General features: G+C 36.4%; 3 protein-coding genes and 1 pseudogene across 9 annotated transcripts; 2 read left to right on the forward strand and 2 right to left on the reverse strand.

Moving 5' to 3' along the window:
• The first annotated feature begins 1761 nt into the window (after positions 1-1761).
• LOC127622974 (THAP domain-containing protein 10-like) lies at positions 1762-4007 on the forward strand. 2 transcript variants are annotated; one of them, XM_052097186.1, is made up of 4 exons: positions 1762-2392; positions 2546-2690; positions 3308-3422; positions 3907-4007. In XM_052097186.1, exons 1-3 carry the CDS (start codon positions 2048-2050, stop codon positions 3418-3420), a joined length of 603 nt encoding a protein of 200 aa, XP_051953146.1. In that variant the 5' UTR covers positions 1762-2047; the 3' UTR covers positions 3421-3422; positions 3907-4007. The 2 variants fall into 2 exon arrangements, with proteins under 2 accessions (XP_051953146.1, XP_051953147.1); XM_052097187.1 differs by having other exon boundaries at positions 2549-2690.
• A 132-nt stretch (positions 4008-4139) lies between these two features.
• On the reverse strand, positions 4140-9735 carry LOC127622971 (ribitol-5-phosphate xylosyltransferase 1-like; annotated as a pseudogene).
• Positions 8915-11878, forward strand: LOC127622973 (cytochrome b-c1 complex subunit Rieske, mitochondrial-like). The gene is made up of 3 exons (XM_052097185.1): positions 8915-9014; positions 9656-9905; positions 11201-11878. The coding sequence occupies exons 2-3, from the start codon at positions 9770-9772 to the stop codon at positions 11809-11811; spliced, it is 747 nt and encodes a 248-aa protein (XP_051953145.1). The 5' UTR covers positions 8915-9014; positions 9656-9769; the 3' UTR covers positions 11812-11878.
• A 70-nt stretch (positions 11879-11948) lies between these two features.
• LOC127622975 (protein C19orf12 homolog) lies at positions 11949-20400 on the reverse strand. 6 transcript variants are annotated; one of them, XM_052097190.1, is made up of 4 exons: positions 20095-20400; positions 15410-15470; positions 12640-12821; positions 11949-12538 (listed from the first exon to the last, which is right to left on the reverse strand). In XM_052097190.1, exons 3-4 carry the CDS (start codon positions 12797-12799, stop codon positions 12273-12275), a joined length of 426 nt encoding a protein of 141 aa, XP_051953150.1. In that variant the 5' UTR covers positions 12800-12821; positions 15410-15470; positions 20095-20400; the 3' UTR covers positions 11949-12272. The 6 variants fall into 6 exon arrangements, with proteins under 6 accessions (XP_051953150.1, XP_051953152.1, XP_051953149.1 ...); XM_052097192.1 differs by lacking the exon at positions 20095-20400 and adding an exon at positions 16098-16205; XM_052097189.1 differs by lacking the exon at positions 15410-15470.
• Positions 20401-27765: the final 7365 nt, after the last annotated feature.

The raw sequence follows: 27765 nt of genomic DNA on the forward strand, positions 1-27765 counted from the left end.
TTAAAATATGTACTTGAAATGTAAAATTGTACTTTGTATTTTTAGACTAGTCTTTATTAGACTTGAACCTCTAATTGAACTGAATGTCTATACACAGACACACACACACACACACAACACCCTGTAGCGTAGTACTACACAACACTGAAGTAGAATTTGACATGAAAAGCATTAATTTAGGATAATAACAAACGCTTGTCTAACTGTTCAGTTGTGTATATTTTCAGGAGTAACTTGTACAAAGTGGCATGTGACCGGACCTCTGACCTTCCAGACATGTCAGTTCTGTGTGTGAATGAGATTTACCAAGGAATGCCAAGGGAAACGGCTCCACCCACAACAAAAATTGGAATAGCATTTATTCAATTGTTTATTCAAAGAATATTCAGAGATGTATTTTTTTTTATGACTTCAGAGAGTCATAAAAACAATCAAACAAAAGGTTGATTTCTTTTACCTACCTATGCTTTTGGCTTGAAAATTTCCATGGTTAACTTTCAATCAGTTTTTTTTTACAAAGTTCAAAGTTTGGTTTTCATTACATTTCTGAGCAGTTTTCATGTGCTCATATTGTCATCTGCCACAAATATATTCTAATAGAATTCTAGTATACAAATTATGTTATGTAGTTGAACATGTCATCATTAATTTATTAAATTACATAATTTCCTATAAATGTTATTTATGTGAGTGTTTGAGCTTGCATCTCATTAGTGTTCCTTTAAATGGCGAATAAGGCGCTCAACATGTACTCTCAGATGTGCACTAGCCTGGGTCTCCCTAACCTTGTATGCTGGCATCTGAGGTCTCCCAGAAAGAAATGCAGGCCTGTACACTTTACAGGGCACACAGTCATCCACAAGAAAGCCTCTGTCCATCATTATTGCCATATCCTGCCTAAGTAATCTAAGTACTAAGTACTCTGCAAAGATCTGCTTGTCAATTTCTGAACCAGCAAAGAGGGGAGAAACAAAGGTTATAGCACCATGGGGGGGCCGTTGTTGGTCGTCGGAGGGGAAAGTGTGAAAACTAATAGCCGAATTGAATTTAGCTGAGGATGAACACTGAGGGACGCAACAGTGCTCAGCTGTCATCCACTCAGAACGCTGAAATTTAAACGTCTTTTTAATTTCGTTCACTTGTTTTTATAATCTATTTAAACAAGTGAATAACTGTTAGGCCTAACTATAAAAAAAAGATTGATATCGCCTTACAGGCTATTTACACTGTAAATTGAATATGCCGCTACAGCAAGTGACATTTCACCGTAAGTTTTTGAGCTGGCTTATATTATTCCGGAAGTTGTAATTAACGTTCCATGCATATAGCCCATTGAAAGGACATTTTTTGTTTGTTTTCTGTTTTCATTTCATGAACCTCTTTTAGTCCCTGGTTAAAATGCTTTCTCCTATCCCAGCTTAATATTCTTAATAATAATAAGACAACTCTAAGTAAGCTATTTGTAGGTTGATTTCCCCGAAAAGTATAAATGCTGTGGCACTTTCAAAACATTGCTCTGTTTATTTGAGTATGCCGAACAGCCCAACACAGCAACATTGGTGTAACTAATGTCATAAATCTACTTGACCGACCAATTGAAGATAAGTAGAGTGACATTATTTAATTTTATTCTGTTTGGTGCCACTAGTGTGGCAGAAAAAAAATCCACACTTCACCTTTAAAGTCCCTGTAAAGGCAATTCTAAAAAAAAATTCTAAACACATTATAAATGTTAGAAATGTATTGCTAAAACATATTACAAAGACTGTGAACTGTGAAGGACTGAATTGTGGAGTTAGACCGTTAAACAGTTTTTCACCATTGCTATTTTCCGGATTTTTTGGGCGGGGCTAAAACGGGGGCTCGATGACGCACTGGAGCCCCTGAGCTCCTGGACACGCCCCTACTTGATGACGCACTGGAGCCCCTGAGGCTGGCCGCTCCCTAACAATATAAATAGAGCACATTCGCATCAGTTTGGCGCTCAATCGCGAGTTACTGTCAGTACTATTATTAGTTACTACAGCCTACAGTTTGCTAGTTAGCTATGCCTTCGGCACAGAAATGCGTACTACCTGGATGCGATCATGTACGAAACAGATCGGTGTCCTTATTTAAATTTCCTAAAAACGATCACATCAAGAAGAGGTGGATTAATTTTGTGAAGAGCCACCTTGATGGAGAGCTGAGGATCACCACCAAAACCCGCCTCTGTAGTGATCATTTTACAAGGGATAGTTTTATAAACTTTCGTCGGAGACAACTGGGATTCACTGATAATCCGCTGTTACTGGTGAATGGGGCCGAACCGACTATCTCCCGCCTTGGCCCTCATCCTCCCGTCGCGCCGACAACTGGAGCCATCATCGGCAGTGCGTGCCCACCAATGACGGTAAGCTGCCTTGTGTGCTTATGTTACAATTATAGTAGGTAGTCCACAGTAACTACTAAATTCTGCAACCCTCTAACGTGATTTTGTTTGTTTATTTATATGATCAATATGATTCCTTAGCCAAGTAATTTAAACTATTATCTGTTCACAAAGCAGTCCCTTCCGACCACAAAAGAGACCGAGTCTTTTATGCATAAAGTCACTCGAGAAGTTGGATGTCAGACAGATCACTTTGTGGGGAAAAGGACTGTGGCCACACAACTGTCTAAAAGAACACTAGCCAACATAAAGAGTACAGGTAAGTTACCGTATGTTAAGAGGTCAAGTGCCTAATTTGTCTTTTTGAAATCTGCACGTGTTTTGTCTTGCTTGTTTTCACATTCAATAGATTTTAAACCATTTCATCGATAAAAGAGGAAAAGGATAATTTAATTCCGTTCTCGCGGCTCGCGCGCTTTGTTTGCTCACTGCCGCACACACACAGAGAGATGCGCGTTTCAGAGAGCGCGCGAACTCCGAATTGAATATATTTACATTAAATTTTTCGATTTTTGTACCTGAAATAACTTACTTTATTTTTAACTTCGATAGACTATATTGTATTTATCTATGCTTGTAATTAATGTATTTGTTTATTTTTTTACTGATTACTTGCTTTAATAATGTTTTAACTTCAATAGTTTTGTGATTTGTTGGACCACTCTCTCACACCAATGAACACAAACAGTACGATTATCGTTAAAATGTTTACTTCCAGTAACATTCTGATGAATGTCATGCGTCCTGTATGAAATCTTGCAAGTACAGAAATGTTTTTTTTTATTTAATTTGTTCTTTTTACATAGCTCCAATCTCTCTTACAAAATACAAATATAAACTATACATAACTCTTATTACTATCCTTATATTTTTCAGGTTCTCAAGCTACTGTGGCCACAAAGAGTGTTGCTGTTGGAAACACCACAGCCATGCTTCTTCCGCTTTGCTCTTCAACTCCAATGTATATAGACATGATAGTCCAGATTTGACAGTAAGTTGTGACGCATATAAACATGTAATTACTCAAACTGGTTGATAGTTAAAATGAAATTTATTGAAAGTGTATTGAATAATTGTGTACATAGCACATTTCCAAAACAAGTACAATATACAGATTTTCTGCATTTAAATGGGAGGCCTAAAGCCTGTGTACTCCCCATCTTCATCCGGGTACTCCTGGTGAATACGGTGCACAACACAAGACGGTATGACAACCCTGTTGTGCTTTCCCAAGTATCCCCAGCACCAGGAAACAAAACATCTGTAGGCCAGATAGCGAGCACGACTGTAATGACAAAATAAAAACAAAATGTCATGTCACATAATAATATTATATTTACATAGGTTTGTATTGGGTCGGTGGTCTTCTGTCTAATAATTGCAATAAAAACTGACATTGTGAAGTTATCAATATCTGGTTTCTTTGTGCAACAAAAAAGGCCTTGGTCTTATTTTTTCCTCACTTTTTTGGTCAGGTCTAACAGAACGGGACCCCAGAAGATGACAGTTTGATTCATCAACCTGCAGTCTGCCTCATATCATTCACGTATACATTAATAAACATAATTTCCTAATATGATTGCATACATAGTGTGACTTTGTTCTTGTGTCCTAAACCTTACCAGTTTTTGAAAGACAGGCATGTCATTTTATCAGCACAAATGTAATTTCTACACATTCAAAATTATTTGGTCTAACTTGCACAGCTCTTTCCTTCATCTCCAGTGGCCCATGGTCTGCCTGGTAGGTGTTTAGGGCATTCTGCAGAGAGTATGGGTTCAGGCAGACAGGCTCAAGGCCTGGATGAAGAGTCATGCACCGTGGCTCTTCAGGAAGCTCTCCGCATCTATTCTGAACCTGTTGGATTATGTTATAAGGTGTTTTAGTGCTAGAGATCTAATACTCTACTAGTTGTGTATTCATACTTTTAATGATCATTATGGGAGGGAGACACATTTTTTTATCTTTACATACAGCATTAATGTCTTTGCAGCAGACATTCTCATCCTCTGTGGGCATTGTCCTGCATTCACCACAGGTGCACCTACAGTTTAATTCACAGTGTGACTTAGATTTGACAACTCAAATGTATTGTGTTATAAACAATCACAGAAAAGTTATCTGAACAATTTAGAGCGTATTCTGTTTCTCAGCTTGTGTGTTGCAATAATAATATTCAGCAGTCCATTATCTCATGGATTTATGCACATCGTTTTTATCCTTACTATAACAACCATTATGGCTGTTAGTTTGATCTATAACTATAAAGTGTAAAAATATGTTTTAATCTGTTATTTATTGCTAGTCTAACTTTGTGTCTTAAATTAGGTTATGCTAGCTAGTTAACGTTACATATAACTTAGCTAACTTGCATACAAGGGAGAGCAAAATCTTACCATTCTGTTGCAGAACGAGGGGACGATGTTGACTTTCTTGGTCAATGTCCTCTGAATCAGATTCAGGCTCTGGAGGCTCAAACATATATGGCTTGGTAAAACCTAATAAACTGCTAGGAGCATCCATTCCGGCTGTAGCGGTGACAGTTGAGTGTGTGTGGCGACGGCAGCTTTCCCGCGAGTGGGCGTGGTTTCAGCGCAGCCAGCGGACACGCCCCAGCGTTTGAGAGCAGAGACCATTGCTCATTTTTTCAAGATTTTGATAGCTTATTTTATGTACTTGCCGACTTTTTTTATCATTCAAATTTGGCTGGGTGGCTAATAACACATTTTTCTGTGATATGATAAACTCAGAACACATACTTAATTTTGACTTTACAGGGACTTTAAGTATTTTACAACTTCATTTATCTGGTAATATTTCAATTGGTCTTAATAGTGAATACAATTTCAGATGAGATGACAGACATTGCTTTCAGATATGCATACCACATGCATTCCATTCCATTTTAGGATGCCCATCAGAGTTTCCCTAGAGGAGTTTTTGTAGACAGTTCCAAGGAATTTGCAGAGGTACAACATAGTTCACTGTCTGACTGCTAAGTGTGACTTCTGGGAAATGCCTGTATCTGCAGAGAAAGAAACATTAACACAATGAATACAAGGACATTTATTGAGAGAAAGTAAATCTCCAAAATAATACATTATAATAATAAATATTAAACATTTTAAAATAGCAATAATTAATAATAATAAAAAAAGGAGGATCTTACGTGGCAACCCCAAGAGGCCACTGGAAGATGTCTTTGTCATTGACCAAGGACTGTCATACACAAGAAAGAGCAGGTCCACAAACCCTCTGTGCCTTTTGAGGTATGGGCTGATCCAATCAATATAGCACTGCTCATTGCCCAAAAGCTCCACAGCCACCCGAGAGACAGTGTGAACCTTCACCACGTCCTGTACATACTGCAGCCACTGGATGGTGTAGGAGATTTTTTGCTGCTCAAGGAATTCAACACCAACACCACACTGTCTGTATCCAGAGAAATATGCCTTTGGACAGCTGCTGGCCCTGTGTAGAAACTGGGGACAGATTATGGTAACAGAGATTAGCAAATTATGGTTTCAGACAATAGAACAAAACAGCAAGCTCTCTGATCATAAATGACTTCTCAAAACTGAAGTACTGAAAGGAACACCAAGGTTAGTTGTGTGAAAACTTACCAGAAATTGATCTTCCCTACCAAATTTCCCCTTCTCTCCATTTTTCATTTGGATTGAGAGGCCCCTCTAAAATATGTTCCCACAAATAAAGTCCTATGAAAATGTAAAAGGGAAACATGCCTTATTACTTTTCTCATATTCTCATAACTAACAACACTTGAACATCCCCAAAGCCACATATTCTATTCCATACAGTTGCATGTTACAACAGATGCACCAAGCCTAAAACAAGCAATGACCACCAGCTAACAATTACTGACTAATTTAACGCAATGCAATCTACAAACAAATACTAGCCTATGGCTGCTTTGCCCCAGATCTGAACTTTAAATCGTTTTAGCCTGCTCTTGGCAGTATGATCTTGGTATGGACTGAAAGCATCTCTCTGCTTCTACAAAACTGAGTAGGCACGCTCGTCCTCTCCCCATAGGTTCCATTCTTCCTCTCCTGCTTTTCCACTATCTGGAAACAAGGACAAATATTCAACAAATCAGTGTTTTTAATAAGGATTTTCATAGGAAATAATGCACAGTGCAAAGATTTACCGTTTCCCTGCTGAAAAAACAACAACAGCAGCAGATACCAGCCTAAAGCTACGTACACACTGCCAGCGACTTTATCGCTGCAGGTCGCCAGTGGCTGGCGGTGAAGTCGCTAGTGGGTGTTCCCACTACTGGTTGCCTAGTAACGTTTATAAATGACATTCACGGATGTCATTCCATTGCTGTTGACAGCGAATCTCTTTTCTTGCCACTAAAAACAAACATTTTGTAGGGAAAAGACTAAATATAAATGGAATCAGTACATAAAATGCTTTATATCAAAGATGAATGAGAAACAAGGCGTGCTGTTTGCCAGAGCGGCTGTTTATCTGCGGCGAAAATGCAAATGTCGGTCTGTATGGGTCCATAAAATCCCCGCGATCTCAGATACACCTTTCCACGCAGTATTTTTCTTTAAAATGTCCTTGTACGTGGGAAGAGACATATCATAGAGCACTGGAACATTTCTAACAGCAAGAATTAGCCTTTCATCCATCTTTCCGTTACTGCAGGAGCTGAGAGAAAGAGAGAAGGATCACGTGAGCTCTCCCGTCGTCTCTCCTATTGGCTGTCGCTTCCGTTAGTCGCTCCAAAGTTGAACTTTTCTATGGAACGCGAACGGGGCCAATAGTCTATTTACGAAACGCGTGAAATTTGACCGCGTCAACACGCGCTGTTTGTTCGCGTTAACGCGGCAATTTTTTACTTGTTTCTTTTGAACGTGTAGACACGCTCATTCTGGTCGTGTTAAGGCGTCAGTTTTCGTCGCGTTACTTTAGTGCGTGTAAAGACGCACAGTTTTACCATGTTGAGACGACCAATTTGAACGTGTTTCTTAACGCGCACATTCTGTACGTATTGAAGTGTAATATTTTAGAAAAACAGACTTACCTTAAGATGTAGCCTTCCTACATATTAATCATTCAGTTTATTGTGGCATTGTTTTACTGACTGCTGTGCTAGAGTAAAGTAATGTTAAAATGTATATTAAGTAATTGCTAATTATCCATATAATACAATTATTATAATGTATCTTTATGGGTTATTATTTGTTTTTGTTTTAAGTTATAATTTCCAAAAGTATTATAGGCTAACTTATACAGCACACATTTATAACTAAATACACACACACACACACACACACACACACACACACATTTATTCACTTTCACATAGCCTAATAATGTTTTGTAATTTGGTATTTAATTGGTTGTAGAGTTTCTGCTGTTGTCTGTATTGCAGAACATCATCTTGGCTGCTGCAGGCTGATGAGTGCTACAATAAAATTACTACATTATATTTAACATGTGTTTTGATATTCATTATACTTTTATTATTAATATGTTATTTACCCATAAACTTGTCTTTAGGGATCCATAAGTTATAGTGGCAAGAATAACTTAGTTAAATATTGAGGGGCGGTTTCCCAGACAGGGTTTATATTAAGACAGGAGTTTAATTAATGTTTAATTCATGTAATTCATGTTGTAATTCAGTACAGATTACTAACAAACAGATTTCCAGATTTCTTTTCTTTTATTCCAAAGGTGATGTGTGCACATTTTTTTTTTTTTTTTTTGCTTGCATTAAAATAATTGTCTCTTGTTTTTTTTTAATTGCAGTCTGTTTTTGTTCCTTCCAGTTCATGCTTCTCAGTTCCATGCAATTTTAAGATTTTCTTGGTTCATTCCATATAGGCGACATCTGTCACAGTTTGTTTTACAGTTTTTTCAAATTGCTAAGATGCTAAAAGTGGAATTTGAGGATCACTCGGTGAAACCATTCACTCATATACCCAATCTTTAGACCAAGTCTGCAAAAATACAAGGACATTATTGCTTTGCACTGAGTTTGCATTTGAAAAACAAACTTTTTGCAAAACTCTATCAGTGCCGATGATAGAGTTTCACATCATTCAAAACTAACAGCTCTTGAGAACGTAGGAACGTAGGACAAAGGGCATGACAAATCATGACATAAGGCTGACATCACACACTACGTACCAATGCATTATCCCTCATGAATAATTATAACGTCTGATGTTTGCATACGTGTACCATTACGACATCATTCATTAATAAACATGACTTCTGATGTTTGTATACGTACATACCAATCAGAGACATACGTACCATATGCAAATATAGTCTCAAATACAGCAATTTCATTGGCTACTGTGCTCTTTGACGCGTTAACGCGAACAAACAGCGCGTGTTGACGCGGTCAAATTTCACGCGTTTCGTAAATAGACTATTGGCCCCGTTCGCGTTCCATACTTTTCTCAACTTTGTCGCGTCGCTGGACACGCCCACATCTAGCGCCAACGGTCGCGACAGCTCGTATCGCCGGAAGTCGCTGTGCTCGCATTGAAAATGAATGGTATTGAGTCGCCGTCGCGCGCGATGTCGCTGGCAGTGTGTACGTACCTTAAGCTGGTTGGCTGATATTCCCAGGCCGGGCAACTATCAGTTGACTGGTTTTAGACGGTTTGTGGGCATTTTTAGCTGCTCGGGTTGCTCAGATCACCCAATCAGCTAAAACTGGTTTTAGCTTCTTTTTTTTTTCCAACAGGGTTATTAATGCTTATTATTCCATTTACACTATATGTGATTTAATATATGTAATGTGTAGCTACTGTATTAAACAACAATCACGTGACATGAATTTGGTCATCTTTATCATTCATGCTATTACCTCCCATCGCAGAGCGCTTTTCCACTACTCGATGAACACGATTAATAACTCTCTTGCTGAAAAACATATTGTATGCGGCATACAGTAAAAATATCGTATAAGCAAGAACAACCATTATCGCTATTTTGCGACGAATATTACTCATGTTTGATTTGCAGGTGACCATCTTGAGGACCAGTGTTTACATTTTGTTCAGGCTTCTCATTTTACTGCCTGAACAAAATTATAACAAATATTAGCAGAAGAACCCCTATTTAAACTCTTATGTGATACTAATTGATTGAATGTGTACATTTTATATTTTGTTTACCATTTAAACTGTCTTATGGAAGAATATTTTTTTGTTATTTGTGCTTTTCGCTCAGGTAATAACCTGGTGACCTATGCAGTGATGTAGGCGGGGGTTCATTTGCACAAGTTCTCTCCCCAAAGGTCGGTGTGACCGCACGGGCTGTTAGGAGTTCGTAAACGGTGTTAAAATGATGCCCATGGCCGCTCGTTCGGGGGCTCTGTTCCCTTACCTGCAATCTTGTGGCCCGCTAAAATCTTTAGTCCCCGGAGCGGTGAAAACAGGAGATGTGCTGATGAAGTCTGTCCGTCCTGCTGCACTCAGTGGTAGGGTGATCATGTAACATTTTCATGTCAACTGACACCTTGGTTATGCTCTTGACATTGCAAATTATTTCTGTTACAAATACTAATATACATTGTAATAGTAGGATTAGGATGGTGTTTTATTATTATTTTAGACAGTTATATTTACCTGCTTTGCTTATTTTGACTCTCTTCAGGGAGGTTAATATCATTGATTTTTTTTACCAGTGTATACTTCAAGAAATAGTTCACCCCAAAATTAGAATTCTCTCATCATTTACTCACCCTCATGCCATCCCAGATGTGTGAATTTTTTTTTCTGCAGAACACAAATTCATATTTTTAGAAGAATATTTCAGATCTGTAGGCCGTCCTTTCAATTCAAGTGAATGGTGATCAAAACTTTGAAGCTCTAAAAAGCACAAAGGTGGCATAAAAGTAATCCATATGATTTCCATGTTTTAATCCATGTCTTCTGAAGTGATCCATTTGGTTTGGGTGAGAACAGAAATTCCTTTTTCACTGTACATCTTGCCATTGCATTCTCTAGGCACAATCATGATTTCAGTCTCATGTGCAGAGTGCTAAATGTTGCTAGGAAGTCTAATTAAACTTGAAATCATGATCGCCAAGGAGACTGCTGACGTCTAGATTTATACTAAAAGGAAACATTTTGGTCTATTCTCACCCAAAACCAATTGGATCATTTCAGAAGACATGGATTAAACCACTGGAGTCTTATGAATAATTTTTATGCTGCCTTTATGTGCTTTTTTAGAGTTTAAAAATGTTGGTTAGAATTCTTTTGCATTGTATGGTCCTACAGAGCTGCGATATTGTAAAAAAAAAAAAAAAAAAAAAAAGTTAACCTAATAAGAAAGTCATACACATATCGGATGGCATGAAGGTGAGTTAACGGTGAGTGAACTTTCCATTTTAGGTTAATTATCCCTTTAAGTATTTGGTGGACAAACAAGACTCATTTTCCCATTTATTGGCCTAAACAGTGTGGTTTGTGTGCATATCTTTATTAAAGGTTTAGTTCATGCAAAAAAATAATAATAATTGTCCTCATTTTCTCACCCTCATTTTTTCCAAACCTTTATGACTCAAAAGGAGATGTTACGGAGAATGACAGTATTAGTCACCAATCACTTTCATTGTATCTTTTTTTTTCATACAGTGTTAGTAAATTATGACATTTTCATTTTTGGGTTAACCGTTTATCATAAAAGAGAAGTATTTTATGAAGTTTATGTTTTTTACTTTAATACCACAGTCTCTGCAATTACTTTGTGATTTGTATGTCCTTTCAGGCAACTTTGGAGCCTGTTTCGCTCACACTGATATCAAAGTCCCTGACTTCTCTGATTATCGCCGAGCTGAGGTGTTGGATCCTACGAAGTCCTCTCAAGAGAGCAGCGATGCCAGGAGGGCCTTCTCTTACCTGGTGACCGGATCCACTGCTGTGCTGGGTGTCTATTCGGCCAAAACTGTAGTGACACAGTTTATTTCCTCCATGAGTGCTTCTGCTGATGTCCTGGCCTTATCCAAAATAGAGATCAAGTTGTCCGATATCCCAGAGGGGAAAAACATGACCTTCAAGTGGAGAGGCAAGCCGCTGTTTGTTCGTCACAGAACAGAAAAGGAGATTGCAGCTGAGCTGAACGTAGATCTCTCTGAGCTCCGGGATCCCCAGCATGACCAAGATCGCGTCACCAAGCCCTCTTGGGTTATCGTCATTGGTGTGTGCACTCACCTCGGCTGTGTCCCAATCGCAAATGCTGGCGACTACGGTGGGTACTACTGCCCCTGCCACGGGTCGCATTATGATGCCTCGGGTCGGATCAGAAAAGGACCTGCACCCCTTAACCTGGAGGTGCCTTATTATGAGTTTCATGATGACAATACTGTAATAGTTGGATAGACAATGGATATTTTCTCTGTGTGCTTTTGTGTGTCCTGCCAAATTCATTAATAAATTTATATTTTAAAGCAACCATGAGTCTATGTTTTTGATGTGGGCATGCAAATCCTGGTTCGAAATAAACAAATCAACATTTATTGGAGCAAAAACAATACATTATCAGCATTCGACAATATCATATTCACACATGTTAAAACTGTAAACTGCATTATCCGTTAAGAGCTACACCCCAAACCATCATCTTATACTATAGTTATTACTGATATGTCCTAAAAAAAAACCACACATTATCCCAGGAAATTGCCTTCAAGAAAAATATACAGTTTTTGTCAGATTTATATATACCATATATAAATTAAAAACATTTTCATCTGCCAACTTCAATTGCTGCCCTCAAGTATTAAATTAACAACCTGTATTGCCTTTGATTATAAGATTTTGAAATTCTGGCATAAAAGGTGTCAGTCCACATAGTGTACCGCAGCTTGAAACTCCTTTTGAATATAGCCAAGAAGGGTAGCTGTCACCTGTTGCTGGAGTGTGGCGTTTCCCATTACAAGTGCAGTCAGCTGTGCTACATCAGTCCATGTTATTGAGCCTATGATGCCCATAACATCCTCATAAAGCCTGCGCTGCTGATCTGGAGTCAGTTCCATTATAACTTGGGGAAGAGGTTTAAATTGTCCACTTGTCATCCAGTATCCAAGCAGACCTCCAACAGCCCCACCTTAAAAAGACAGGAGTGCACATGTATTAAAGGAAAAGAACTATCATAAAGTGTAAGATGTAAGATTGAAACTTAAAGGTATGAATGCCATTGGTACTTGCCTACTGCAATTCCCAGAGGACCCCCTATTAATCCTCCTGCAAAAGCCAATCCACCAGCTGCTGCTGCCCCCTTTCCAGACTGCTTCACTGCTGTCTTTATTTGTTGATTTGCAGATAATTTGCAACATAGATTCATCACATCATCGATGCGTGGCGGCATCTTGGAAATATAACTTTATACTCTGCAAAGTGCAAACTCAGTTATTTAGTTACATAGTCTAAATGTATATGTATATATACAGTACTGTGCAAATGTTTTAGGCACTTAAGATATTTCAGAAAAACATTTGTCTTAAGATGTTTTTTTTAAATCTCCAACTTTAGTGTGTCATTTGGAAAAATAAATTTTAGACTCCCAAACAGTGCTTTTGTGAATAGAATAGAAGAATAGGGAGCCCTGCAACAGATGTCATGGGCCCCACAGAGGCCCCCACTGAACATCATGTCAGTCTGGGATTACATAAAGAGACAGATGCAATTGAGACAGACAAAATAGATTGAAGAACTGTGGTGAATTCTCCAAGAAGCTTGGAACATCCCATCTGCCAACCAAGAAAAACTGTGTCCAGGTGTATCTAGGAGAATTGATGCTGTTTTAAAGGCAAAGGTGGCCACATCAAATATTGATTGAGTTTTTTTATGTTTACTGGACTTTTATGATGTTAATTGATCAATGAATATTATTTATGGTATTATTTTCAAGGATATCCACACTATGCAAAATGTTACATAATAATACACACATATACATATATATATATATATATATATATATATATATATATATATATATATATATATATATATATATATATATATTAGTACTGTGCAAATGTTTTAGAATCATATATATAATTAAAAATCGTGATATTAAAAAAAATGGGTGCCTCATGTCTCACTTATATATTTTGTATACAAAAGTATAAATTCAATTCATTTATGTAGGCCTATGCATGCATGCATGTATAATTAGCAACTCCTTAATAATACGTTTACAAGTCATTGTCTAAAGGATAAATTAATAAAATTAGAGTGGTAGGCCAACGACTACCTTTAAATTCAGTCTTAAGATTTCTTATCAATAGAATGAAACCAAAATTGTGAAATCAGACGTTCCAAAATCAGTCTCGCATCAAAAAATCAAACCGGTGACATGGCGGCAGCTTGATTGTGTTCCCACATTTCTCCCCCGAAATTAATTCTATACTTCGTTTATTCTACATCTAAAAGAAGAAAATATGTTTGGTAGTGAAAACTGAGGTATGAATCTTCGCTCAGGAATGCACATGGAGTTTAATAAGCATCAGTCAAAGAAGAAAACTGCAAACAGACAAACTGCTGGAGACGCAAACAGTATGGCCAATTCAAGTGAAATGCACAAACTATTTGCTGAGTTAAAAGACTCTTTAAGCAATGAGTTCAAAGCACTAAAAGATGAATTGAAAGATTTTCGTCAAGAAACTGAGCGTGATATAAAAACGATTATGCAACAAACAGCTGATTTGAACCAAAAGCTTGACGCGACAACAACGCGCGTTGATCAGCTGGAAGCTCGGGTGAGTGATTTGGATGATGCCGAAGCTGATAATCAGAAAACTGCGAAATGGGTGAAATCTCGAATTGATAAACTTGTTGAACAGATGGATTACCTGGAGAACAAGTCGAGACAAAATAATTTGTGCATTTATAACGTAGCGGAAAAGAGTGAAGGGAACGACATTATATTATTTCTTGATCAGCTGATTGGAAAAGAACTCGGAGTACCGGGAGAATTGAACATTATTCGTGCTCATCGCACTTATCAAGAACGTAAAGACTCGTTCCGGCCGATTATTGTGGCCTTCCTCAATAATAGCACTAAAAGACGCGTCTTGCAAGCGGCCTGGACAAGGAAGGAAGTAACGCTAAAAGACACACGGATTTATTTTGATCATGACTTTTCCTTCAAGGTGAGACAACAAAGATCTCTGTACAAGCCCATCAGAGTACAGCTAAAGGCCCAGGACATCAAAACGCACATTATGGCTCCTGCTAAATTAAAAGCTTTCAACGGTGACGGGTCTACAACAATCTTCCCAACTCCAGCTGCAGCAATAAAAGATTTGGAAGAAAAAGGATTATATAAAACTGCTTTCGAGAATCCACGTTGATTATTGAACTGCATACTGGAGTGATAAAACAAAGGAAGAAATAAAAGGCACTTATTGCAATGTGTAAGTAACTCGCTGCATCAGGATTGCTACTGTTTGTGAGTTGATTATATCCTCTTGGATATGTAGGGATAATGTGTTATTTAGGATATGTTAGAAAACAATTGTTTGGTTATTATAAGAACTATTATGAACGGGGGAGGGGGGACACTCCACAGGCTGCATCAGGGTATGTAGCCTATAAATTTGGTTACATTGACCCCAACTTCTAGACAAAACAACAATCACCAAAAGATATCACCCGGCAATTGGGTGGTGCAGATGGAACTCTTTTTGTTGTTAGTTTATATGTATGTGAGTGGGTGGGTTTTGTCTGTGTTAAATGTAGTTTTTTTTCTGTTTCCTTGTTGTTTTTATTTTAAAGATTCTACCTGTTATGTAAGCCTGAAGGGTTGTAAGAGTATTTTCTTTATGTTTTCTTTAAAAAGATTATTATGGATAAATCATTAAAATTAATTACATGGAATGTAAAGGGTATAGGACATCCTATTAAAAGGAAAAGAATACTTACAGCTCTCAAAAGAGAGAAAGTGGGAATAGCCTTATTACAAGAAACTCACCTTTTGCCTGAAGAACATCTTAAACTGAAGAAAGACTGGGTTGGACAGATTTTCTTCTCATCTTTTAAATCAAACAGTAGAGGAGTTGCAATTTTAGTTCATAAATGCATATCTTTTGAATTAATTGATCAGATTTCAGACACAGAGGGAAGATATATTTTGGTGAACGGGAAAATTTGGGGCAAACAGATTACTATACTTAATATATATGCTCCTAATATAGATACACCTAGATTTATTTCTGATATGGTTTCTCTTCTGAATACACAATGTACAACATTTGGCTTAATGGGAGGAGACTACAATTTAACTCTTTCAAAATTAGATAGATCTTCACACTCTGCAGGTTCTAACCCTAAATCTGCAAAAATGTTACGTGCTTTGGGATTAGAAACAGGGTTAATAGATGTATGGAGAGAAATTAATCCTATAAAAAGGACTATACTTATTTTTCCAATAGGCATAAGTCTTATTCTCGTTTAGATTATTTTTTTTTCCCCAAAAACTATATGAAGCTTGTTTCATCTTGTGAAATACATGAAATCTCTATATCAGATCATGCAATGGTCTCCTTGGAAATGACCTTAAATGAAGTTCACAAATCTAAAGTGTGGAGATTTAATAACTTGCTATTAGAAGATGAAATGTTTTGTAAGAAAATGAGAGAGTGGATTGAAGAGTTTAATACTTTTAACTTATCATCTGAGATAGCCCCATCCATACTTTGGGATGCAGAAAAAGCTACTCTGAGAGGACATATTATATCATATTCCTCTTATAAAAATAAAGAAAGAAAGTCAATTACTAAAGGTCTAAAGGAAGAACTGTTGTTTAGAGAAGCGCTACATAAGCAAGATCAATCTGAAGAAAATTGGAATAAATTAGTTGTAGCTAGAGCAAATTTTAATTTAGACCATTCAAATTACATTAAGCAAAAAAGTATGTATTTGAAACAAAAAATACATGAATTTGGGAACAGACCAGGTAAACTATTGGCACATTATTTAAAAAAGGAACAAGCTAAGAGAACTATAATGGCCATTAAAACTGAAAATGATGTAACATACGATTCATTAGAAATTAATAAAACATTTTTTGATTTTTATAATAATTTATATAAATCAGAAAATATTTCAATCCCTGAGGCAACAGCTTTTTTAGATCGTTTGGATTTACCTCAGGTTACAGTCTCAGATCAACTAACCATCAATAAAAACTTCACTGAGGAAGAGCTGCTCTCTACAATTAATTCATTGTCAGCAAATAAATCACCAGGCCCAGACGGGTTTTCTGGAGAATTTTATAAAACTTTCTGGCCACAACTTAAATTGGTTTTTATGTTAATGGTTAATGACTTCGCTAGTCATAATGCTCTTCCTGCATCTATGAAAACGGCTAGAATTTCTGTTATTTTGAAAGAAGGTAAAGACCCTCAGATTTGTGCCTCATATAGGCCTATAAGTTTGCTTAATTGTGACTATAAAATTATTACAAAACTGTTAGCAAAGAGATTAGAAGCAATTCTCCCTAAGTTAATAAAGTTAGACCAAACTGGATTCATTAAAGGCCGTCATTCATCTGATAATACTAGACGGCTGTTCAATATTATTCATTATTTGAATCAGAAAAAAACACCTTCACTATTAATATCTCTTGATGCCGAGAAGGCGTTTGATCGTCTAGAATGGGATTTTCTGTTCTTAGTATTAGATAAATTCAAATTAGGTTATAACTTCATTCAATGGATTCAAGCAATATATAATACTCCAAATGCAACTGTTTACACTAATAATGTAGAATCTCCTCGAATGTATTTAGGAAGAGGTACCAGACAAGGCTGTCCTCTCTCTCCATTATTATTTGTTATTGCTTTAGAACCATTTGCTGAGTTGATTAGAAATAATCCTATGATAAAGGGAGTGACTACAGGCACGCAATATCATAAAATTTCACTTTATGCGGACGATACTTTATTATTTGTTACTGAACCTATGTTAACCTTACGCCATGTTCTGGCAGATATTCAAAAATTCTCTGCGATTTCAGGGTACAAGGTTAACTTACAAAAATCAATTGCTTGTCCTCTTAATATTCCAAATGAAAATAATGTCAAGAAAGAATGCCCCATTCCCTGGTCTGTATATGGTTTTAAATATCTTGGAATTCAAGTGACACCCGTTTTGGATAAACTATTTAAGGACAATTATAACCCTTTACTGGAGATTTGTAAAAGAAACTTCAGACCTGGTCTGTCCTCCCACTATCTCTTATTGGGAAAATTAATGTTATTAAAATGAGTATACTCCCTAAGTTTATTTACGCTTTTAATATGTTACCATGTTATATTTCTTTTTCTTTTTTAAGCTAATTAATAGATGTTTAACAAAGTTTATATGGAACAACAAGACTCCGCGAATTAAGTTGTCCACTTTAACAAAATTAGATTTAAAAGGGGGCTTAGGACTTCCAAATTTTCAGTGGTATTACTGGGCCTGCCAAATTAGAAATATTATAGGTTGGAAGCTGGAAAACAGTTCCCTGTGGGTAACTTTGGAATCATTAGTATGCTATCCATTGGAGATTACATCAACACTTTATGTTAATAACTTGAAGTTTCTGATGAGTGTAGAGGGGCTGCCCCCCTTACAAGCCACACTGAAAGCTTGGCAGGATTGTAATAGGTATTTGAGCACAAAAGGTCATATAAGTAAAAACTCTCCTATTGCATTTAACCCTGACTTTTTAGCACTTTCCCAAACTGATTTTCGAAACTGGTCACTTCATGGGCTGAAAATTTTTGCGCATATGTTTGATGAAGACTCTAAGTCTGTTAAATCGTTTACTGCTATTTGTGTTGAATATCAAATTCCTAGAACAGATTTTTTTAAATATCTGCAGGTTCGTCATATTATTACATCTCTACATAAAAAGGGACAACTTAGATTATATTCTACAGAGTTGGAAAAATTTATTATTTCTGCTACTTCGGTTAAGGGGGAAGATTTCTCATTTTTATAAAATTCTGTTAGAAAGCTCCCCAAATTCTTTTTTTTTCTCTGAGAACAAATTGGGAATTAGAGCTTAAAAGGAAGTTCAGCGAAAAAGAATGGTTAACTTTGTGTATTAATTTGACCTTACCTTTGAGTGTGAACATTAAAGTTAAAGAAACTAATTATAAATTTCTGTATAAATACTATATAACTCCAGTGAAGCTTAATAAATTTAATGACACAAACTCTCCTATGTGTAGAACATGTGGAATTGAATTAGGAACATTCATGCATTTATTTTGGAATTGTAAAGCTATTTTTTCTTTTTGGGGGAAGATTCATAAAGCAATTCAAGATATGTGTAATTGTACTTTTGAGCTATGCCCTATGTTATATTTATTGAATTATGATATTGAAAATAAGTTTCCCTTTACACAAAAATGTGTGTTTACAATGTTTTCTTATTTTGCAAAAAAATGCATACGTACTGCATGGATTTCCCAGTCAGGACCCACACTGGGTCAATGGCTGGATCAGATAATAGATTTGTTGCCCATTGAAGAAATTACAAGTAAACAGCATTCAAGACTGCAAGAGTTCCAAACCACATGGTCCTTAGTATTAAATTATATAGAGACTATACAATTATCAACTTAAATGGAATAATGGATAACCCACAGACTGTGTAGATTCTTTTTTTTTTTTTTTTTTTTTTGTTGTTGTGTGTCTTGTCGATATACTTAGCGGTATTCTTCTTGGTGTTTTCTGTGATTGTGTTGTGTGTAATGTGTTAAATTGTTAAATTGTGAATTTAAAAAAAAAAAAAAAAATCAAACCAAAAGTTAACATCACACCAACAAGCGTGCTTTCTGTCCGAAGTTTGAACCGGAAATACATATTTCAAAATAAAAGTCATTGTGAGAAAATTTGAGGGTTTGTGAGAAAATTTGCCTTGGAAATAGTCATGTTTGAACAATATGACTTAAGTTATGTGTAAGAACAATATACCAATCCATCATACCAAGCACCAATCCATTATGATCTTATTAACTGATGAAATATTTAAAAAAAATAACACCCCTAAATGTCACGTTTTAAACCAACGTAATTTTGGATTTATATAGAACAAGTGGGATTTTTTTTTTTTTGTCTAAAAACTATTCTTTTTAAAGAGAGATTAACATTTATCAATATCAAAACAGTTGCAGAAATATTAATTTCACTATTTATCTTTTTTTATTTTTTAAGAACTTTTGTTTGATGACAAATAATATTGGCAAGTATGTGTCTGGTCATAGGGAAGATATGAAACAAACAATTTGCTTAGTGTACGGTAAAACATAATTGTATAGGCTATACATTTTAATCTGTAGTTCAAATGTATTGTCCGCTTTTTGTACACTTTCACTTTCTGATGCATCAAATTATTGATTTGATTAACGATACACATTATTAGTTATTATCACAGACACTAATTCAATTTCAGCATATTTGATCAATATGTATTAAAATATTATAAAGTCAAATTCCCCAATGTGTTCGTGTTTAGAATGATTTGACCTACGGACTTCGACACAACAACGGAAATGTAGGCCTACTCATACTTTAGCATGTTCTTCCATTCCAGCTGGCCGTGTTTTAAAACATTGCGGTCAACAATGTCTTTTTCACACAAAGAGTATTTTTTAGACTGACCTTTGAACGCTTTCTGCAATCGCTGTAACAATGATGGCAATATGTAATTATTCCACGACTGATCTTGATGTTTGATGTTTTAAGCCATGTCTAAACAACAGTTCCACACGCAACATAGGCTTGCCCGGACATGCCTGTCTGACTGAATTTGACTTTAAAATCAGAATCAGAAAAAGCTTTATGAGTTCATCCCACAAGTGTCAAATAGCCTATTTCCATCCGCCTTTTGCGCTATTTTGTTATTGACAAATTGAAAATGCGAAAAATAAAACTGCGACATTTGCCGACTTCTACCCGTTTCCACTCAAATGGCCTTTTAGCGATAAAAAATGGTGTGCGTGATGACGTCACGCCTAAAAAAATAATGAAACCCCCCACTTTGTCGCATAAGTTTTGGTTTAGCGCAAAATAAATCTGCCCTGAAGCAGTTTCCATTCAGAAATGTGTGTTTATCGCTTATTCACCTCCCAGATAGGCCTATTTTTATCCTCCGAAGTTTTGGTAAAATGGGGAGAGTATTGAAACAATTCATTAAAATTAGCCAGTTTACTGTCATTTTAATTGCACAAATAAAAGCAATCTGAAGATGAGGAATTTCAATCAAAAGGGAACAGTTGCCCTTCTGATAAGACTGTAATATTGGTCCTGATGTTGCACCTATCGCAGGTTGGCACCGGTTCCGACCCGAAAGCGGATCGTCATGGCCCTATTCAAGTAGGCCTAGTGGGAAACTTTCTGTCTCAGTATAAGGACCATCCATCGATGTGTAAATATGGAGTGCACAACTATTAAAGAAACATTGATGCGGTGTAATGTCAGGGATTACATATGATACATTCCTGATATTCAATATTTTGAACAATCGTTTAATCTAAAGCATCACCATCACAACTGTATTATGTCCCGCATATTTCTCCAGCAACTTTTAACGACCAACTGAACTTGATTATCATCTAACATTTATTTTAGCTTCAAAATGCAAGTTTATATTTTCTGAGGTAAAGAGGGTTAGATTTAATGTATTTAAATGTTTTAAAATATTCAAAAGCTCCTTTTCTGAAAGTGAACTCAGCATTGCACACAAAAAAAAAAAAAAAAGTTTATAGTCTTGCAGAATTCAGCCGACTTTATTCATCTACAGAACAGGGTAATTTATCTTTTATTTATTTATTTATTTATTTTTTTTTTTTATGTAATGCTTTTTTTGTTTGGTAATGTATTTAATTCAGGGGATTTTGCCAGCATTTCTTCAAAAGTAGACTAAACAATTATTTAATAGCCTAGAATTGGGCTTTACATTTCTCCTTGTATTGTGTATTTATTCTTAATTTTTAAACATTAAGACATTACTTTTTGTGGGCTAATTCCGTGACTGCTGTCTATTATTTTGAATGGTGTGGAAAAGAAACTTTAGGCTAATAAATAAACGGATGAATACTGCGATTAAATTAATCGCAAATAGTGGCCATTAATTTGTTCAATGTGCACAAGATAGTTTGTGTTGGAACTCCTGGAAGTGTCACATGCAGATCAGCTCTATATGCTGTAAATATCAATTCAAAAATCTGTTGTCATGATTTGCACAGGCTAACGATTGGGGCAAACTCTGTCATGTGACACTACATTTACAATTACATTTACATTTATGCATTTGGCAGACGCTTTTATCCAAAGCGACTTACAGAGCCCTTATTACAGGGACAATCCCCCTGGAGCAACCTGGAGTTAAGTTCCTTACTCAAGGACACAATGGTGGTGGCTGTGGGGGCTTGAACCAGCATCCTTCTGATTACCAGATTACCAGTTATGTGCTTAGACCACTACACCACCCTACATTCCTGTTCGATTCCACAAATTTCCAGACCCATTTAATCGATTATTTTTCGTAGGCCTACTGGTTTAATCAATCAATCAATCTATCTATCTATCTATCTATCTATCTATCTATCTATCTATCTATCTATCTATCTATCTATCTATCTATCTATCTATCTATCTGTCTATCTGTCTATCTGTCTATCTATCTATCTATCTATGTGTTGAAGGACTTGTGGGATTACTTCATACACATGAACAAACGGAGCGGATTTGACACAGAGTCAGATCAATGATAGCTAAAATGCAGTAATTTTATAATAATTTTGTATATTGTATTAGTGCTGTTAGGCTTCTAAAATGTAGTAGTTTAGTGGTCGAGGAAACAAACACAGCCCGAAAATATCAACCTGTTTCCCCGGAAGGATCGACTCCAGCTTTGGAGTCGATTTCAACGTTTCGAATCGATTCTCAATTCCCAACACCCCAGAATCGAGGAATCGATTCATTTTGGAGTCGATTCCCAGCCTTAGCTCACATCAGGCTCTCTGCAGCACTGAATACATCTGATGCTGATGCTTGCTGCTGATACTCCTGGGTAACATGACTGCTGCAGACTGAATCTTCTGCTATAGCTGGAATGATTGAAAACTTGCGGTTAGAGAAAGTCTGCTCTCTTATTTTCCATTCTTCATTTGCTATTATGGATCATTGAATATGCATGGAGCAAACGGATGATGGAGGTCTTAGAAGGTAATAACTTTATTTTTTCATTGCTTTTAAGAACAGTATAACCCATTAAATCCAAGGGTTTGCGTGTAATTACGCAGTTATTGAAGACTAGTTACTCTGTTTTCATCATGAGATGATTGCACACTGCACATGGTGCCATCCAGGTAGTTGCCATGAAATACGTTTGGGAATTTGATATGTTCTCATATTCATGACCTCATATGAATTAATTAATTGAGATACTGCATGGAATATTTGTGCTTTTAAAAGTTAATGTCTCACACCAAGTGGAGGCACAAATGTAATAAAATTGATGAAAAACTGAAATGGCGAGCAGTCACAGCACCTAAAATATAAGCTTTCCTATTATGCATATAGCCTAAATTAAAGCTAAAGTCTTGATTACATTTTTATTTCAAACTTCAAATTTGTGGTGGATGTGGATTATAAATGAGCTCATTTAATTTCATTGCTTTGGGTTTAAAATGTCTTGTTTCATTGCAAAGGCCAGTAAATCACATTTGACATAAAGGGAAAGTTCACACAAAAATGAAAAATTCTCTCATCATTTACTCACCCTCATGTCATCCCAGATGTGTATGACTTTCTTTCTTCAGCAGAACGCAAACAAAGATTTTTATAAGAATATTTCAGCTCTGTAGGTCCATAAAATGCCAAATGGGTGCCAACATTTTAAAGCTCCAAAATGCAAATAAACATACTTAAAAGTAATCCAGGAGAATTGGTGGTTGAATCCATATCTTATGAAGTGAAAATTATGTGCTTTATGTTCTTTTTGGAGCTTCAACATTTTGGCACCCATTCACTTGTATTGTGAGGACCAACAGAGCTGAGATATTTTTCTAAAAATTTTCATTTGTGTTCTGCTGAAGAAAGAAAGTCACACACATCTGGGATGGCATGAGGGTGAGTAAATGATTAAAGAATTTGTACTTTTGGGTGAACTATCCCTTTAATAAGAGATCCAATCACATTTTACTTTGTTCAGTTCTTGGTCCTCCATCATGGCTAAAGGCGGCTGGAATATTCGGAGTCTTGAAGAGCCGTGCAGTATCCGTGTAGTGGCGACAGAGGTCTGGAGGATTGTGAAACCAGAGACATTGAGAACTGTGTGAGAGTCATTGAGTTTCTGGATGCTACGTACAGGCTTGTGCCATGACTGGTGATTCCCATCAAACACATGAAGATCATGTTTGGTCTGCAGACACTGGTGAGACATTGTTTTGATTGAAAAGGTCCCTCAGAAATGAAAGTCTATTTTGTAAATCATTATTTTATGTACCTTTCATGGCCTTTTAAATTTATGAATAATACTAATCTGGTTGATATGACAGTATTACAGTTTTATTATTGTGTGTTGGTTTTAGGTTATTTTGTGGATGTTGTGGAATGACCAGAGCACTGTTAAAATCTCTGAAAAGATTGAGAGCCTGTTCCCCTGCCTCTGTATCACAAACGTGTAAGTACGGTTCAATCTCCTTCCACTAGGGGTCACTAAAATAACATAAAAGAGAAATGGTAATGGATCAATGGCCCCTTTTCATTGTGATGGAGTATTTCCACCTTATTTAGCAGCAAACTTTTTTATAGCTATGTTTCTTTCTTTTTTTTTTTCTTCTTCTTTTTATTGTAAATTTGTAACATTATTCTTTGTGTTATATAACCCTGGCATTAGTTTGAAAAATAACACTGCTGAGGGAGTGACATTACATTTGACATCTTTCTCCATCTCTTTCTGTCTTTTCTTTTCTTTTTTTTTCTTTTGGAAAGTCATTAAAATGTATTAGTGTTTTTTTTTGTTTTTATTATTTTGCTGTTGGAGCAAATGGGAATGCAAAAATTATATTTGCTATGGTCTCCTAATCACCGCAATAGATTTTGCCCTGCTTTAGTTTTCTTGAGTTTACTGAAATATAAACAGGGTCCATTCTGTGTGATGCATATATGTTTTGGAGAAATTAATGAGTGAATATTTAAATATGCATAGCTCAGTTGTGTGTGTATACAGTGTGTATTTGAATGCAACAGTATTGCATTGCATTGTATCAAAAATATTGTCTCTATCATGTAAAGGATTTTTCTAGAAAAAATTGGTTTTTAACATTTTTGGTCATTACAGAGCCAGAGGCACATGAAGCTAATGTAGAAGAACAGAGAATATTTCAATTCCTTTGCCCTCGTTCTAGCAAGAAACAGGGACATGCGTGCAGGCATACATCATGGTTTGTTCAATCGTCAGACCTACAGTGTTTAAAATATTTTTTATAGTCTCATAGTTGTAATTATGTTGGCTTGACATCATACTGTTATTCTAAAATCTTGGTTTAGATTTTTTTCAAAATCCCAGAACCAAGGCTCAAATTTCAAACACTAACTCCAAGAGCTTATAAGCTACGACCACCAACTTTGGTACAGACCTACAGACTGCTCTTCTGTGTTTTTTCTAACTGATTAGACTTACAGTTTTCACACAGTGGACAAAAAACCCCAAAAACAAATCCCTTATTCTTACATTGGCAGAATGTTCAGACGGGCCAACAGAATGCTTGTTATTTCAAATGCAAACTTTCAAAACAAATTCAAATGTAAACAAACCCACAAAAGGCCTTTGATCTGTTTTAAGTTGCTCTTGCTTTCTCTCTCTGTCTCTCTCTCTCTCTCTCTCTCTCTGTCTCTCTCTCTGTCTCTCTCACTATCTATCTATCTATCTATCTATCTATCTATCTATCTATCTATCTATCTATCTATCTATCTATCTATCTATCTATATATTTGAAATTTTGACTGAATATCTATGTGACAGTCTGTCTGACTATCTAGCTAGCTGGCTTTTTGTCTTACTGTAATGTCTGTATCAACTTTCAGACAGGACTTTGGCAAGCCAACATCAAAGTTTGTCAAAGTTATCAAAGTTTAAAAGTATAACTTTTATTTGGAACTTTGTTTCCCATGATATTAGCATTAAATTGCATCAAGTTGTCAAATCGAAAATCCTGTGAAATGTTTATAAAAAGCAATAATTACATTTTGCAGGATTTAATAGAGGAGCAATATGATGAACGCTATGCACGGAAACTGGATGAGAGATTATCACACTATTTGGAAGAGCTCAATAAAGCGCTGCCACATCCTACATGCATTGAACAGATCTCTATCTATCTATCTATCTATCTATCTATCTATCTATCTATCTATCTATCTATCTATCTATCTATCTATCTATCTATCTATCTATCTATCTATCTATCTATCTATCTATCTATCTATCTATCTATCTATCTATCTATCTATCTATCTCTGTCTGTCTGTCTGTCTGTCTGTCTGTCTGTCTGTCTGTCTGTTATATTTAAAGTTATACAAAAATTATAATCTATTTAAATTTCAAGGGGCCACATGTTTGTTTATGTGCTTTTGCATCTAGATTTGGTGCATTTACGGTTGATTCCTAATTCTCTAATCTGAATATTTCCAGGTACTGAAACAGACCTACCCACAGGGTAAAAGAGAGAAGATTCTGAACCAATTACTTTCAAGTGATGGTGCCTCTCAAACCACAGCTCTAAGGAGGCTCCTACACTGCAGTGAGAAATAATGTTTTGACTCAAAATATGCCATTTAAATTATCACTTTGATTTAACTTCATCTGTGTTTTTTATCTTTAAGCTGTGACAGCAAATCTAAACCTTGATTATAGTACTACATCGTCACTCAATTCAATCACATATGAGGAACAAAGGAACGTTGAAGTTGTTAAACCCTCCCATGTAACCCTATATGTGGCTTTCAGACCATCTCAGGAAAAGAAGACTCCCACAAACAAGCTCGAAAAAGTTCTGTCTGTCCCAGGGCTTGTGGCAGAATAGAGACAGAGAAAATACTTTTCCTCCATAAAGCTCAAAGGAAATATGTAATGAAAGCTTATGTGTACGGCTGTACGCAGGTGTCAGCTCTACTTGAGCCTGAGATCAATCAGATTGACTTTAGCCCATCTCTGCTTGAGTAGAAGGACTTAGTAAGGAGCAGTCGGCAGCAGAAACATACAGAGACTATGTGCTCTAGACATGGAAAAAATGAAGAGCATCCTTCAGAAATGTTCTGAAGAACTTGACTTGGAGGCTGTTCATGCAGAATGCACTCCAGCATCACCCTGAAGCACTCCACCTCTTCAAACAGAAGACCTTAGGCATTTGCAGATTTCACCATCTCCAAACCAACACTTCTTTTCCACAAACACTTCTGTGTCCTCACACCAGGATTTGTCCTTTATGAACATTTCAGTGTCCTACACTGAGCAAGTCACTCTTTCACCGATGTCTCACATCAGCAGAACATTTTAACATCAATGGAATAAGTTTCTCCTCCCCCAATGCAAATCAGTACCTCACCTCCTTCCTCACTCCTTCAGTCTTCCTCTTCTTCAAAATGTAATGCCTCAAAGCAACAAAGCACCCCAAGAATCCACGCAGGATGTTTTTTAGCTACCGTTGTCCTCATTGATCTGAGCAAAACCAATGGACAAAAGGTGAAACTGTCCTTAGAGAGTGGCTTCGGCCTCAAGTGCGGCCAGGGCCGTGGCTTTAGACAATGACGTCTTGAATTCATATGAATATGTTCTCAGTGTTGTCAGTTGTCTATTGATCAGAGACAAGCAGATCAAAGCACATTTGTTGTGATGGTTTTTCGAGATGATGTGCATGTACCAAATGTCTGAAAGTGATTGTGTGCTTATTTGGTTGATAGGTCAAATCAAGTATGTCAAACAAATGAGGTGATGAGCAAAGCCAACAAAGTTGTTACCCAAGCCTTTTCAAAGACTTTAGACCATTACTAAAACACATCTAAATTCTACAGCAATCTCAGAAATAGATCATGTCTATGTATATTTGTGGGAAATTCTGCAGAACATCTCTAGTGTTTTACAGAAGAAAGAAAGTCATATGGGTGTCACGATTCCCTTGTTGTCTGCCCTGTGTTTCACTTGTCTTTGTCTAAAACTACACTTCCCATGATCCCCGGCCCTCATCACTGCCAGCCCTGTGTCTAGTTATTTTGTTCTGTTATGAGTGTAGGTGAAGGCAGACGAGGGGCGAGGATCTACTTGCA

The sequence above is a fragment of the Xyrauchen texanus genome, chromosome 29 (assembly GCF_025860055.1).
Source record: "Xyrauchen texanus isolate HMW12.3.18 chromosome 29, RBS_HiC_50CHRs, whole genome shotgun sequence".
Lineage (NCBI taxonomy): Eukaryota > Metazoa > Chordata > Actinopteri > Cypriniformes > Catostomidae > Xyrauchen > Xyrauchen texanus.

Bases quoted from the DNA above. Each gene is read 5' to 3' on its own strand.
- LOC127622974 (XM_052097186.1), top strand. From the start codon at position 2,048: ATGCCTTCGGCACAGAAATGCGTACTACCTGGATGCGATCATGTACGA. The intron at 2,393-2,545 runs GTAAGCTGCCTT...CTGTTCACAAAG, and splicing joins GTGCGTGCCCACCAATGACG to CAGTCCCTTCCGACCACAAA. The intron at 2,691-3,307 runs GTAAGTTACCGT...TATATTTTTCAG, and splicing joins AGCCAACATAAAGAGTACAG to GTTCTCAAGCTACTGTGGCC.
- LOC127622973 (XM_052097185.1), top strand. From the start codon at position 9,770: ATGATGCCCATGGCCGCTCGTTCGGGGGCTCTGTTCCCTTACCTGCAA. The intron at 9,906-11,200 runs GTAGGGTGATCA...ATGTCCTTTCAG, and splicing joins CCGTCCTGCTGCACTCAGTG to GCAACTTTGGAGCCTGTTTC.
- LOC127622975 (XM_052097189.1), bottom strand. From the start codon at position 12,799: ATGCCGCCACGCATCGATGATGTGATGAATCTATGTTGCAAATTATCT. The intron at 12,539-12,639 runs GCAAGTACCAAT...TGTCTTTTTAAG, and splicing joins TCCTCTGGGAATTGCAGTAG to GTGGGGCTGTTGGAGGTCTG.